Raw genomic sequence first — 12,757 nt, 5'->3', positions numbered from 1 at the left:
GTAACAAGACGTCACTATAGATCTGGCAGTGTTTTTAACCCAAATCATTGCTCTAGACGAAGTTAGTTCCCAAATTCTATTTAAGGAAACTGCCTTCTATTGAAAAAGTGGAGTATTCAGTGAGCTACGTTTTGGTGACACTTTTTCTGAACAGAGAGTGTCAGAATTTTTGCATTTGGATGGCAGCCTATAGAGTCTGGATTTCTCCCAAGAAAAAAAAAAAATGAAGTTTCACTTCTTGCCTTCCCCTGGAGCTCCACATGCCTCCAGACATAGAAGAAAACACCAAATAAACAAAAAAACACAACAACTACTTTCTGCCCTTCTCAAGATTCAAACAGTTCTTGCCTGGGGCCTTTCGCTACCAGTATCTTTGTAGGAATACAAAGATACAAATGAATAGAGCATTCTAAATCGAAGTTGCAGAATCCTCACTTGAAAATTGACCAATTGATTTGGGTGTGAAACAGCCTCTTTTTCTGAGGAAAATATCTTTTCTTCAGAAGTCATGAAGACCCATAAAGTCCATAAACTCAGCCTAAGCTAGAGGACAAGGACCACTTTACAGATACAATTTGCCAGAAGATGGAAGAAAAGAGAACTTTCGAAGAAATCCTACAGGAAAGCAACACAAAATTCTCTCGGGCTTTGTAAGTGAGAAGGAAGCAAAGGAATATTCCTGCAGCTCCAGGTCAGGTAAAAGAAGTTATATACACACATATATATTTTTATACATAATGTATACATAACAAAAGGTAAAACAACAGTGTTTTTGTTTTGACCAGGAAACAAAAAAGCAATCTTCTTCCAAAACAACAGTAAGACCAAAGGGAAAGGAAAAAGAATTCTATCAGTCCTCCTTTAAGGACTAGTAGACAACAGCACACTTAATAGTTCAGTAAACACCGAACTAGCAGCTGTGTACATCTATACCAACAGATTCAGCTGGGCAGAGGAAGGTTCCTAAACACAGAACTATGATCCGCTGTGTTCGTAAAATGTTAGAGCATTCATAGCATCCGTTCCAACTAGCACTCTTCCCCAGTAACTCCTGGGAATGTGTGGCAGTCAGCATGTTCCAGGAATCCTTCCCAATAGGCAGCTTTCAGGCAGCCACCCAGTTTCACAGGCTAGGACAGTTAACTAGCACAGATGTGTGCCGTTCCATGTGATCGGCTTCAGTGGCTGGGAACATTCAATTTACTAACAGAGAACTGGGCCTTTTTGTCTGTGAAATTTTATTCTTATATCTCTTCTGACTACATCTGCTCTTGCAGCTCTCTTTTGGCGTACTTTACAAACAGTGTCTTCTACCTATCTTGAGAAAATCTCCTTCCAAATAGTGGAAATGGCAAAACAGAAAAGGTTCAATTGTGAACACATTTTTTGGAAAATACTGGGGTGCAAAGAAAGAGGAAGGAAGACATGTCAAAAGCTATTGTCTAAGAACTGCACTGCTTGCTTGAAGATCTTGGCCCAGTGAATCTGTTTCTTCGCAAGGTGCTTGGTTTAAAAGAAGCTAGTGCTCTAATCAGACAACTGCACAGTGAGAGCAAAGGACAGGAACAATTAGCTGATATTGAGGATCACCAAGTACAAAACATATACATGCAAAGATCTTCACAACCCAGTCTAAATTGAAGTACACAAGACTACTTTGTATTTTTTCAGTTATTTATTTATCAGAATCATCTTAATGCTAGAATCAAAGTTTTCCTTCACCACCTCAACATGCCAATTTTGAAAAACTGAATTTTGGAGAAAACTCCAGTGACCTGAACATTTAGCTTAAAAGAAACACTAGCTTTTGTACACTACCTTCTGTGACTAAGCACCAGAAATACACTTAAACTATATGCTATGGATACATCATTTTACTCATGTAAGTCTCCAAGAATTACTCAGCACTGTAAAATGATTACTTAATTTTACAGCAGAAAGTTTTAGAAATGTATAACTTAATACTAAAAAACAAGAGTAAATAAACTAATAGATTACTGCTTTTTTACTATCTTTAAGGAGTTAACACGTAGCCCACTTAAAGCATCATCTTAACATAAAAATACAGAACACTACCTAAAACAAAGTTGTAAATGAAAGTATGATGGACATCCATTGCCTTTCACAGATATTTTGATAGATTTTTAGTAAACGAAATATTTCAAAGGTCAAACTCACCCTTTCATTCCAAGCTAGCACAAAGCCTCTGTATTACTGGAAGGTACTTTTTTTTATATATTTTTAATAAGCTGGTATAATACATGTAAACCAATATTCCATACCTACATGAAAATATCACTTACCAGGTTTTATATTCAACCCAACTCACAAGAGATGGATCTGATCTACTTCTGAGAGACATTATTAGCAGGTCACAACTCATACTAATATGACAGGTGAAATCATACATATTTTTACTAATATATAAAAACTGGCAGCCTCAGTTCAAGCCATCTAGGCATATTCAGTGACCTTGGAGGAGCGTGAAGATGGATGAAAGTCCTACTACAGATAAGCTAGCATTTAAAAAAGAATCCATCAAAATATGGTTGTATTCATCCCACTTGGGCTTCTACAATCACTGCTGTCTGTACAGCGATCTTCATGTATTGCCAGAAACGCTTATTTATTCTTCTGGAATGGTGAGGAACCGTGGACTATAATCACAGTATTACAATGCTGGTTCTCTATTCAAATGCCTTACTGCCTGCACAACCAGGTAAAACATTGCTTGTGTCCACGAGCCCAGTAAGAATGAAAACAACTTCACCCACCTTTGCGAACATGATCCTTCTACTTCATTTCCTGGCAGAGCACATCTATCGATCCTTCTACACTACATTTCAGAGGTAGCGCAAACAAGTGGTAAGTTCACTCCAAGATACTGACCTCAAATAGGCAAGATGCATGAATACGAAAATTGTCTGTGATGTCAGTAAAGACACTGTGAGACAAGGCAACAGTGTTGGGTGCTGTACCAAACTTTAGGTTGGATTCTCTGTTCACACAGAAAGTGGATTCAATAAGACAATGAAACAGAAGTCAGGAGTACGCAAAAAAGGAACCAGTTAGAAGAACCAGAATTAACCAGTACAAGTAGAACTTAATACTATGCTTGTATCCTCAGTTTTTTAAAGGATCCTCAATAACCAATTTGTTAGGAAAACACAGGCACCAATAGATTTCCATGGGGGAGGAAGAAATCAAGAACAAATCTCTCTCTACGTCTGGAGCAAAACTACTGCCACCTGTTCCACCCTTATAGCAAATATGTTCAACATCTCTCTCTATCTGCAACATACTAAAATCTAGATCTTCCAGGATTTTTAGGTACTTAACAAAATGTCAACAGGAGTTAGATATAAGTATCAATGAAGTGCTGGGCATCAGAAACAAGGCTTCAGACTATCACTTTGGTTGATCAGAATATACGTTGTGCTGCGTATTGCCCACTGTTGCCAGGATAACTAGTCAAAAAACTCCGTCATCAAGTCTTAGTGTATCGTATATTGCTTTGACAAGCTGGTAATATACCGTCTTGGCATAGCAGTTAGGCATCAAGCTAACAGAATATGTGGTCGCCAGTGTCTGGAATAGCATTTAATACAAACATATTAAAAACCACATATCAAGGGATGAATTGAACTGAACAGGAAAGAGTAGGCTCACTAGACACAGAGAAATACCAGTTTTTAAGAAATCATACTGTCCAATTTCAGCAAGATTTATGAACAATATTTGCATAGTTCTTGCACCCCACCTACCTGAAGAAGTAGTATCAATAGAATTCCTACCGAGAACTATCATGTACTCAGGACTGGCTGTTAAGAGAGACATCCTATGGCCTCTCTCTGTATCTTAAAACCTAACCCCAAAAGAATATAACTGTTCAAGGATGGAGGGAGAGATCATTTACACCTGACTGCATGATTTATATAATAGGATGCCTCCTACAAACATTTATTCCCCTGCTTACGGATTCTACATAGGATATACTAAGGAACTGAAGTGGTGCATGTTTAAGTTAAGCCACTATTAAGCTTGTTTAGTGCTAGGTCTAGTCAAAACTGATGAAATTAGGGCATTCCGTCTCTACAGATAGCAGATCCAAATAAAGCTATTGCTGTGTGCAATGAAAGATTTGCACCCTAGGATGTACTTCAGGAATACAAGACTTCAGATGTGATTCTCAGAAAGCTGTAAAGGGCAAGCTCCTGAACTAGTGTTGCCCGTTGCAGAGTTCAAGGGAAGAAGCTTCCTCTAGACGCAAACCAATGGCCTTCCCCCAAGAAGCACAGGGCTATGATTCACTTCAAAGCCCATCCCCACTCCTAGCTTCACTCAAAAACCTCCCAAGCCAGGCAAACAGTATCACTCTGTGAACGCAGTTTGCTACTAAAAGCACATGGAACAGGACAAAAAAAAGCTATCTGCTATACAATATGATGCATAAGACAAGAATGCTCACACTAGCAAACACCTGAGCCAGTAAGTCAACATGATATAGCACAATGCCGAGACTATATTAGCAGCTCTAAATGCAGTTTAGCCATCCTGTTACTTTGTTACCCAAGAGAACCTTTACTTTTCATTCACAGACTGAACACCCTGACACCACAGGGGCTTCTTCATTACAGCTGCTCATTTGATGACTTTAAGGGCTATAAGAAAGACTTTATATTTTTAGTGTTATGTTCATTGTAGACCTTGGGTGTTCTCAATGGACTGACCAATAGTTCTGTAAATGTATAATATTTTTTGTAATAGTTAAGATTGTAATTTTTAATCTGAATTTTAATTTTTTCTTCAAAATCAAATTATTCTCTACTCTAAGTGAGTCTTCGCTCTTAGAAATGGGTAACAAATAAATTTCGGCGTCGCAACATAGCTTCTGGAGCTCTACTGTTCATTAAAAAGAAATGTCCTCATCACTTAATGCTTTGTTGAAAGTTACCTCAAAAAAAGTTTTTTTAAAAGAGGACTACATAAATCTGGAAACAAAATGAATAGAAATTATTTTCCAAAATATTAAGACTATAGGTGTGTATCTTTAAGATACATTTATTTCAAGCATTACACAGCAACATAATGCTTTTGGAAAGCGCAAAGCTCCTCTGAATCTCCTATCTCGATGGTCCCCTAAGCTGACAACATCTCAACTCTGCCAACACAGGAGAGGGAGGCTGGCTGCAGCGGCTGGAGCTCTGCATCCCCCTCCTCTCCCTGCCCTCCTGAAGAAACAAGCTGCTGTTGACTACTGCCACCCAATGCCCCTGTGAGCCCCACTGAGCACTCTTATGAACAATCTAAAAAAGAATATTTCAATTACTTTCACTGCACAACACTAATGAAACTTCCAGACATGTAACAAACCTAGACAACTACTAACAGGGCTTTCTACAGGAACTCACACCTCTCTCTCTTAAGAGGAAGAGAGTTGCTCTCTCTTAAGAGGAAGCAAATTAAATAAAAACAGAGGCCTCAAGATTTTCTGGTTTAGATGCTTCAGTCTGTTCCTGAATAAGGAAAGTAGCTTTCTTCATTCCATTCTTCCATGCCAAAACCCTGGAACAGGATTTTTGTCATTTATTTCCTCTTAGATGAGGACTGAGGCCTTAAATCTTCAATATCACGGGTACCAAGCAATTCTGGAGGAGTGGAAAAAAAAAATCCCTTTGCTTTTAAATAGGCAACTTCTTTTTAAATATGGATGCATGAATCTAACTTTAGCTGTCCAGGTTTTCACATTTCTGATCTCAAATACAGAAAGTAGAGCATTAATCTAGTCTCTTGACTTCAAGGTTATCATTCATTGAGGTCAATGACTCCATCTCTGAAAAGCAGAACTTCCACTTTCAATATGATAACTGTTGCCCTTCAGTAAGCAACTGTGTTCAACATGTTCCTGGTTGCTTTCTCACAACAGCTGACAAAAAAACAACAGCTAGAAAGAAAGCACGAACAACTCCTGCAAAGGGAGTTATCTATGTAAAAACACTGGTTAACCCTAAAAGCATTCTTATTCATGCGAAGTGCTCATTAGCTATCTGTATTTAGAACTTCCACTACTAATGAGCAACTCCATCTCTTACAATATTTTATTGGTATCTTCTGTTTATGTTAAACTTCTGTTTATCTGCCCAGCCAAGACCTGAATATCCAACAAAAACTGCCTGTAACGACAGAGTCAAATATGTGAACAAGTTACTGATGGACAGAATCAGTCTAATTGGAATGAAAGTCACCAACCAGAAACAAAACCAGAGTCAGCCCACACCGTGCTTCAGTATGGAATTAGCACATGGGCCAAACGTTTGCTCCTTTACGCCCCAGTTCTGGTTTTATGCCAACAACATACATTTCACAAAAGACATTCCAGGTATGCAATTACTTAAGTGGAACCATAGGCAGTACAGTCATCACTTCCACAAGAAGATACAGGTAAGTGACAGAAAGGTGATACCTCAGTAAGTTTGTGGAATTCCCTGGTAAAACTTAAAAGTAGCTCTCAACAAACTAGTTCAAAGGCATATCAGCAGGTCTGGTATAACATAATGCAGATGAACTTCAAAATACAGAGCAGCAATATTGGACACAGTTTTTTCTCACTACAGAATAACAGTGGGTTTTTTTGCTTTGGTTTGGTTTTTTACTACTGACATGTATTCATGTATTCATATTTTCACTTTTTTTTTAAAGCAGTGGACCTCAATACATTTCTGTGTTTTCAGCTTAAGCAGTAATCTAAAATTCAACTATTCCAAGACAGAGAAAGTGGATTGTTTCCTTCAGTTTCCTTCAGTTTCCTTCAGTTATGCTGTGGTTAATTTTAGGGTTTTAGAGTAGGTCATTTTCCAGTCAAATGAAGTGATGCCCATTATAACAAAGAACTTCACAGAAGCTTTCATCATTTAGCCAAAGGTAGCTTAGACACTACCAGGCATCTCTGATCAGTCACCCAGATCAGTCACCCTCAGAAGCCAAGCCTTGTTGAAAATGCAAAAGAACCATCCTCAATAACCACAAAACCTTTCAGTTTCTGGCCTGAGCTCTCACCAGTTACTTTGAACTTGAGAAAGATATCAGCAGAGTCATCATATGACTCTTGCTGTTACTGCATTACAAAATAATTACAGTACATTTTTTCATTTTAAGGCATGCAAATAGTGTTTATTCTCAGAACCTCAGCATGCTAATATTGGCTATCCTAATAAGCACAAAACTGCAAATAAATCTTACTTGTCTAACTTCCAACTTATATGACATGTCAGAAGCCTGAAAGTCTTTGTCAAGGTACCACTGTCTTTCACTCTGTATTTATCATGGGACTTCTAAATAAAGAAATTGGGCTTTAGAAGATAGAATTGCCACTTAAAATTCAAAATGTTGTATACATTTCTATTCTTTAAGCTTGTAATTCTACAAGCTCACCATCATCAGAAATCCTGACCAAAACTGAAAGTGCCTAAGTTTAAAATCAGATTAATGTATTACAATATGAAACTTAATTCTCTCAAACACTGTGAGATATATAAGGTACTATTTCATAATATCTCTCCTTTCAGTTGTAGGATGAATACTTTTAAAGCTTTCAAACCATGTTCTCAATATTTAAATTGGGCTATATTTTAACCTATACCACAACAAGCAAATGACCTACAATGTTATCAACTGCAACGACTGCCTTCTAGACAGAGCTCCACAAATTTGATGGCACATTGAAAGATTCAATTTTGAGACTTTAAATGCTATTCCTCTAGATTTATATATTTGAAATAAATGAAATATCCCTTCAGAATGTTTTTTCCTTTCTCCTCCTCTTTGTCCCACATAATTTTAGAATTCTTTAGACCCAGTTTTATTTGAGCTATCAACACACAACTTACAAACATTCAACTGAAACGAACGAATGTTTAGTTTTCACAGAATGAAATATCCACTTACAGCATCTTGGCCTTAATCCAACATACTCTGTGTAAATATACCCTCTAAAGCTGTTTATGCATGAACAGCTGATGCAACTGAAAACTGTCAATCAGGAGATGATCTGCATGCGTACATAAATCTATCCAGCTTTTTACCCAGCCCCAAGGATTCATGGGTTTTAAAGCTGAAGAAGCAAACGAAAGGTGTGTCTTATGTGTACTTCACTGTTATAGGCCTCAAAACATAGGTCACGGAACTATTCATTGCCTAAATAAGGGCATTTGGGCATAAAGAACTATGTCAATCCTCCTGTACAACCTAAATTTTATTCTACTTCTGCTGATCATGATTTTTCATGTCAAAATATTAACCATATTTCCAGCAAAACAGTATCACTAAAAATAAGCTATTTAATCTGCAAATACACTTGGCACTTACAGTATTTTGATTAGCAAAAAATGGAAGAACTTCCTAAAACATCAATTTTAAGAATGGCTAGTGACTTTCAAAGATGTTCAAAGATCCTATCCTCAGTTCTTGAGAAATCTTACAGTAACTGGACATAAGCATGTGATAAGGCACAATGAACTCTTAGCTATTAATTTGTTATGCTCTTTTTCAGATGGATCCATAACATTTCTTTAAAAGAAACTTAATGAATGATTGAAATAGTGTGTCACTAAACAGGTGACACACATTTGTTGGCAAGTGGGGGGCATTAAAAGGGGGTAATAACAAACAAGACAAGACTAAAAGCAGTGCATTTAGTTAGCATCTTTAAAAGCAAACCCTTTGTCTGCATAAAAGTTTGGAAACAATATTTCCATTCAGGGAAACCATTTTCTTCCTGGGCAGTTGCAAAAGAGTTTCAAAGGGCAAAGAAAGATTTCAAAATTCCACAGGTTCTTAAATATTCTACTAAGGTTGGAACAACATAATTTTGGGGGTACACAGAACAGAAACAAAAAGTAGATAAAGAACATCAAAGATTTTCCCTTCTAAAAGCCCTTGAAAATAAGATCACCTGTATGCATCGTCTTCTTTCAAGTCTCATATCATCCTGCGGGGGTGTGGGGGACAGGGGGAGTCCAGCAGCAAACACCACTGAAAAATGAAGAAAAAAAGAAGTAAATGTAAATACAAATTAGTAAGCTACCAAAAAAATGTCAACCTCCATTCTACTAGATCCACATAGTGCTTAGTTCAACCCTAGCTCTCAGGTATAACCACAGAGCTAAACCAAGGAAGTTCCAACAGAAAATAAAGGTTTCCAACAGTAAAAGTAGAGACAGACGTTACAATGACTATCTTCCACTGACATCTACTGTTAGAAAAAAAATATCTAAGTGTCGAAATTTCAGGGATTAACTTAAATTTCAACTGATCATCGAACAGTTCTGAAAATCACGGTCATCCAAAAAAAGCTCTTCCCAGACCTGCCAAAGTGAAATTATTGATAGTTACCCATCTTTGCAAAGCCCTTAAACATGTGGATTTTTACAGAAGCTCAGGACAATATTTATAAAACATGACTGAACTTCTGTGGGATTTTATCAAATCAACAAGCTATAGAACTGTAAATGCACATAAATTCATAAATGTACAAGTCCATTTTTTCCTCATATCTCCCATGAAATTGAATTAAGTTCACCTTACACCAAATTAAAATATGCTCAGAAAATTAAAATTATAACTTTCTACAAGACAAAGAGATATAAAGACATGAGTTTCTAGGAAGAAATCTCTAACAAAAGTTAAAAAGAATGGTGGGATTATGCCAAAAAAAAAAAACCCCAAAAACAACCACCACACTCAAAACACAACACCCAACAACCCTGGTCAAAGTATTTTTCAAGTATTTGGTTTTCACTTGTTCTCCAACAAAATATCATTGGTACTCTACAACCTAAGAAACTATCAAAACCACTTACAAATTACTGAGAATTTTAGAGAACCTCTGCAAATTACCTAACAGTTCAAATTGTAGAGTCTAGATTATTATTATTTAAACACCTCCTGATATATGTAACTCCCAAGAAAGTGTGTCTAGCCTAAAATGCACTGAGATACTGCAATCTGAGCAGAAAACGTTGCCGTTCACTCCATTTCTTCATCAACAATGATGTTTAAGCACTGCATATACCTTAAGGCCAGGTACCTTTTCTGCCACCGCACTGGCTTCTTCGTTGTGCCATGGAGATAAGGCACGCACACACATCACACACACAAAAGGGGGTGGTGCGAAGACAAGGAAGAATTACTTCTGTGATACATGTAGGAGAATATGTTGCAGTAGTTCTATTGTTATTTTACAAGCAGGTGAATTCTTGCTGTCACACCTCCAAAAGATGGAGGGGGCAAACAAAAACTGGCCATCCCACATCACAAATCAACAGCCTTAGTTTTTCATTACTGAAGTTCCACAGCAGCCTAGAATATCACTGCCACATCCACAGTAGCCATGAACTTGGCAAGGCTGATGAATACTGCCTAAGGATACACAACATCCTACAAACTAGGTGCTCTCATGCCTAAATCACTTCAATTTGGATAAAAGATTGAGTCTGGTACGTATTCTAGTGCCTATCACACAGACAGACACAGTGTCTTGCACTGAGCTTAGTCCCACTAAACTTAGCAGAGGCAGTCACTTGTGTTCAAGAACAAGAAAAAAGGAAGGAAGAGCAAACTCTTCTCTTCTTTACACTAAATAGTCCCTGGATTTGTAATAACAATAGAAGACCTGGAGCACCAGATATGTCCAGCCTACATGGGTATCTTAAAGCTGCAGAGCTCTAGTCACATTTTTGGAAGCTCTCTCTGGCCAAGATACTACAAATAATAAAAAAGAAAAAAAAAAAAAGTATCTATGGACACTAAGATTATAGAAAGTCTTTTCCAGCAGTAGTTGCAAGGACTGAAGGCATCACTCTTTCGTCTTTACCACCTTGCAGCTCAAATACAGCAATGATCATCTCTCATTTGCATCAGTACAAAGGCAGTTTCAATACTAAGCCAGCTTAGTTCAAACTATCAACAAACATAGTTTGAGCAAAGCTAGCTGATTTTCAGCCAAAACAGATTGTAGAGCATTCATACATTGTCTTCTGCCAGTTCTACAATGGGAATGGTAAGCTCCAAAAGCAGCACATTAGCACATCTCCGGTGCTTTGCAACAGCCTAATGTTGTATCAAACTGACTGCAATGCTAGCAACATACAGCACGGTCGTGGGCGAGAGACTGCCAACTCCATTCTAACCATAAGAAAAGGAAATCAGTTGATAAGAACATACTATCCAATGAACAGAGACTATCAAGTTATAGCTACAAAACTTGAAATCACACAGTTGATTTTGTAAAAGCAGTAAAGCAACTTCATACATATGGGAAGCTATGCTTTTTGCTGATTGGAAATTAATCTCGAATATTTTAAGATCACTTATAATACTAACTCTGAAGAAGTGTTTATCTTGCAAAGAATTCAGAAAGGTATAAGGAAGGAAAAAAACAAACTGGAAAGGTAACACACAGAGACCTGATTTATTTTAGAACTTAGAAGATGAGGTTAGATCTACCAGCAGTAAGGAAGAGTTGCTGATGTAACTATAAAGTCATTAGCAGTTTATTAACTGGGAATCGATACATGCACCCACTTCAGAGCTAACCAGTAAAACATATCCACCACAAACGAATGAATTTCTTTAGTCTCCTTACAACTCTTCAACAATTGCCACATTCTGAAGAACTGGACAGCTAGCGTGGAATTAAGACCCAGAGTGGTAAGGCAAGTGTCTATTATAGCACAGTATTCCAAGAAGGGATTCACAACGGAAAAAGTAATTTTAAAAATTAGCAGAGAACAAAGACAATGAGTTGCTGTGATGGTAACAGTATCACAGACACACAACATAAAAGGGTAACATTTTAAACTTTTTTTTTAAATAGATACAACGAAATCACATATAATAGCTGCAGGGGCAACACATTAAACTCAATAACTGAGTGTCTTCTGTTGTGCCTCTGCATTGCCAAGTTCTTAAAACCAAAAGGCCTTTTACACAGCCTGTACAAGGGCTTCCTGGTTTAGATAATAAATTGATAAGAGAAGGCAAGAACAAATCTCTCTCATCACAGTCTGTAAGATCATTACTAGAAGAATCCCCTTAGTAATAACATTTACTGGGCTTCAAGCACCCAGTTTGATCTACTTACTGGCATAGAACAGAAGTGAATTGGAAATAAAGGAGTAGAGGGAGGAAGAGACGACAAGAAAAGTGTTGAAAAGCAAATTATTGGAAGTGGCACTGCAAACAAAAGAATAAAACTGAAGTCTTTCATTTAAACAAAAAGAACAGTTCTTAGAAATCAACTGTGTACGAAGCTACCATGCTAAAACTTTACTTCATGCTTTTATTTCCTATTTTAATTACTGTTGCTTTCTACTCTTCATCTTTCCTACCCACACAATGCTCCTCTGATCTCCTCAAAATACAGATAATGGGATTACCTATCCACTCCACATTCATGAATAATTTAAAGTGTAGTGTTCAGCTTTACTACAAAATGTTTAGTTAAATAAGCCAAAGATGCTGAGCACATTTTAACCCTGGTTATATTCCACCATATTATAAAGATGGTGACTGTGAAAAACATAAAGCTTTCATGTGTCTCTGACTTTTCCTTCATAAGCCTAGTTTGCCTGTTAGCCTCTTTGAGGACTAATGTTTTATTCCACTGTATTCCTTAAGAGCATCCACTCCTTCCTTCAAGACACTCAATACCCAACTTATGTCAATAGGTTTACTGTAAATCAAAGTTGGTTTCAGAGTA

At 37.3% G+C, this 12,757-nt stretch overlaps 1 protein-coding gene across 1 annotated transcript in view; it reads right to left on the bottom strand.

Annotated features, from left to right (window-relative positions):
* DYRK1A (dual specificity tyrosine phosphorylation regulated kinase 1A) overlaps nucleotides 1-12,757 on the bottom strand; it is an 89,520-nt gene that overhangs the window by 51,346 nt on the left and 25,417 nt on the right. Inside the window, exon 2 of the mRNA XM_068418110.1 lies at nucleotides 8,951-9,030. Coding sequence (XP_068274211.1) covers nucleotides 8,951-8,960 — 10 coding nt within the window. The 5' untranslated portion in view covers nucleotides 8,961-9,030. The remainder of the gene's footprint in view (nucleotides 1-8,950; nucleotides 9,031-12,757) is intronic.

The sequence above is a fragment of the Nyctibius grandis genome, chromosome 2 (genome assembly GCF_013368605.1).
Source record: "Nyctibius grandis isolate bNycGra1 chromosome 2, bNycGra1.pri, whole genome shotgun sequence".
NCBI lineage: Eukaryota > Metazoa > Chordata > Aves > Nyctibiiformes > Nyctibiidae > Nyctibius > Nyctibius grandis.
Note: the sequence above shows the minus strand (reverse complement) of the source record. Positions and strands in the feature narration are given on the sequence as shown.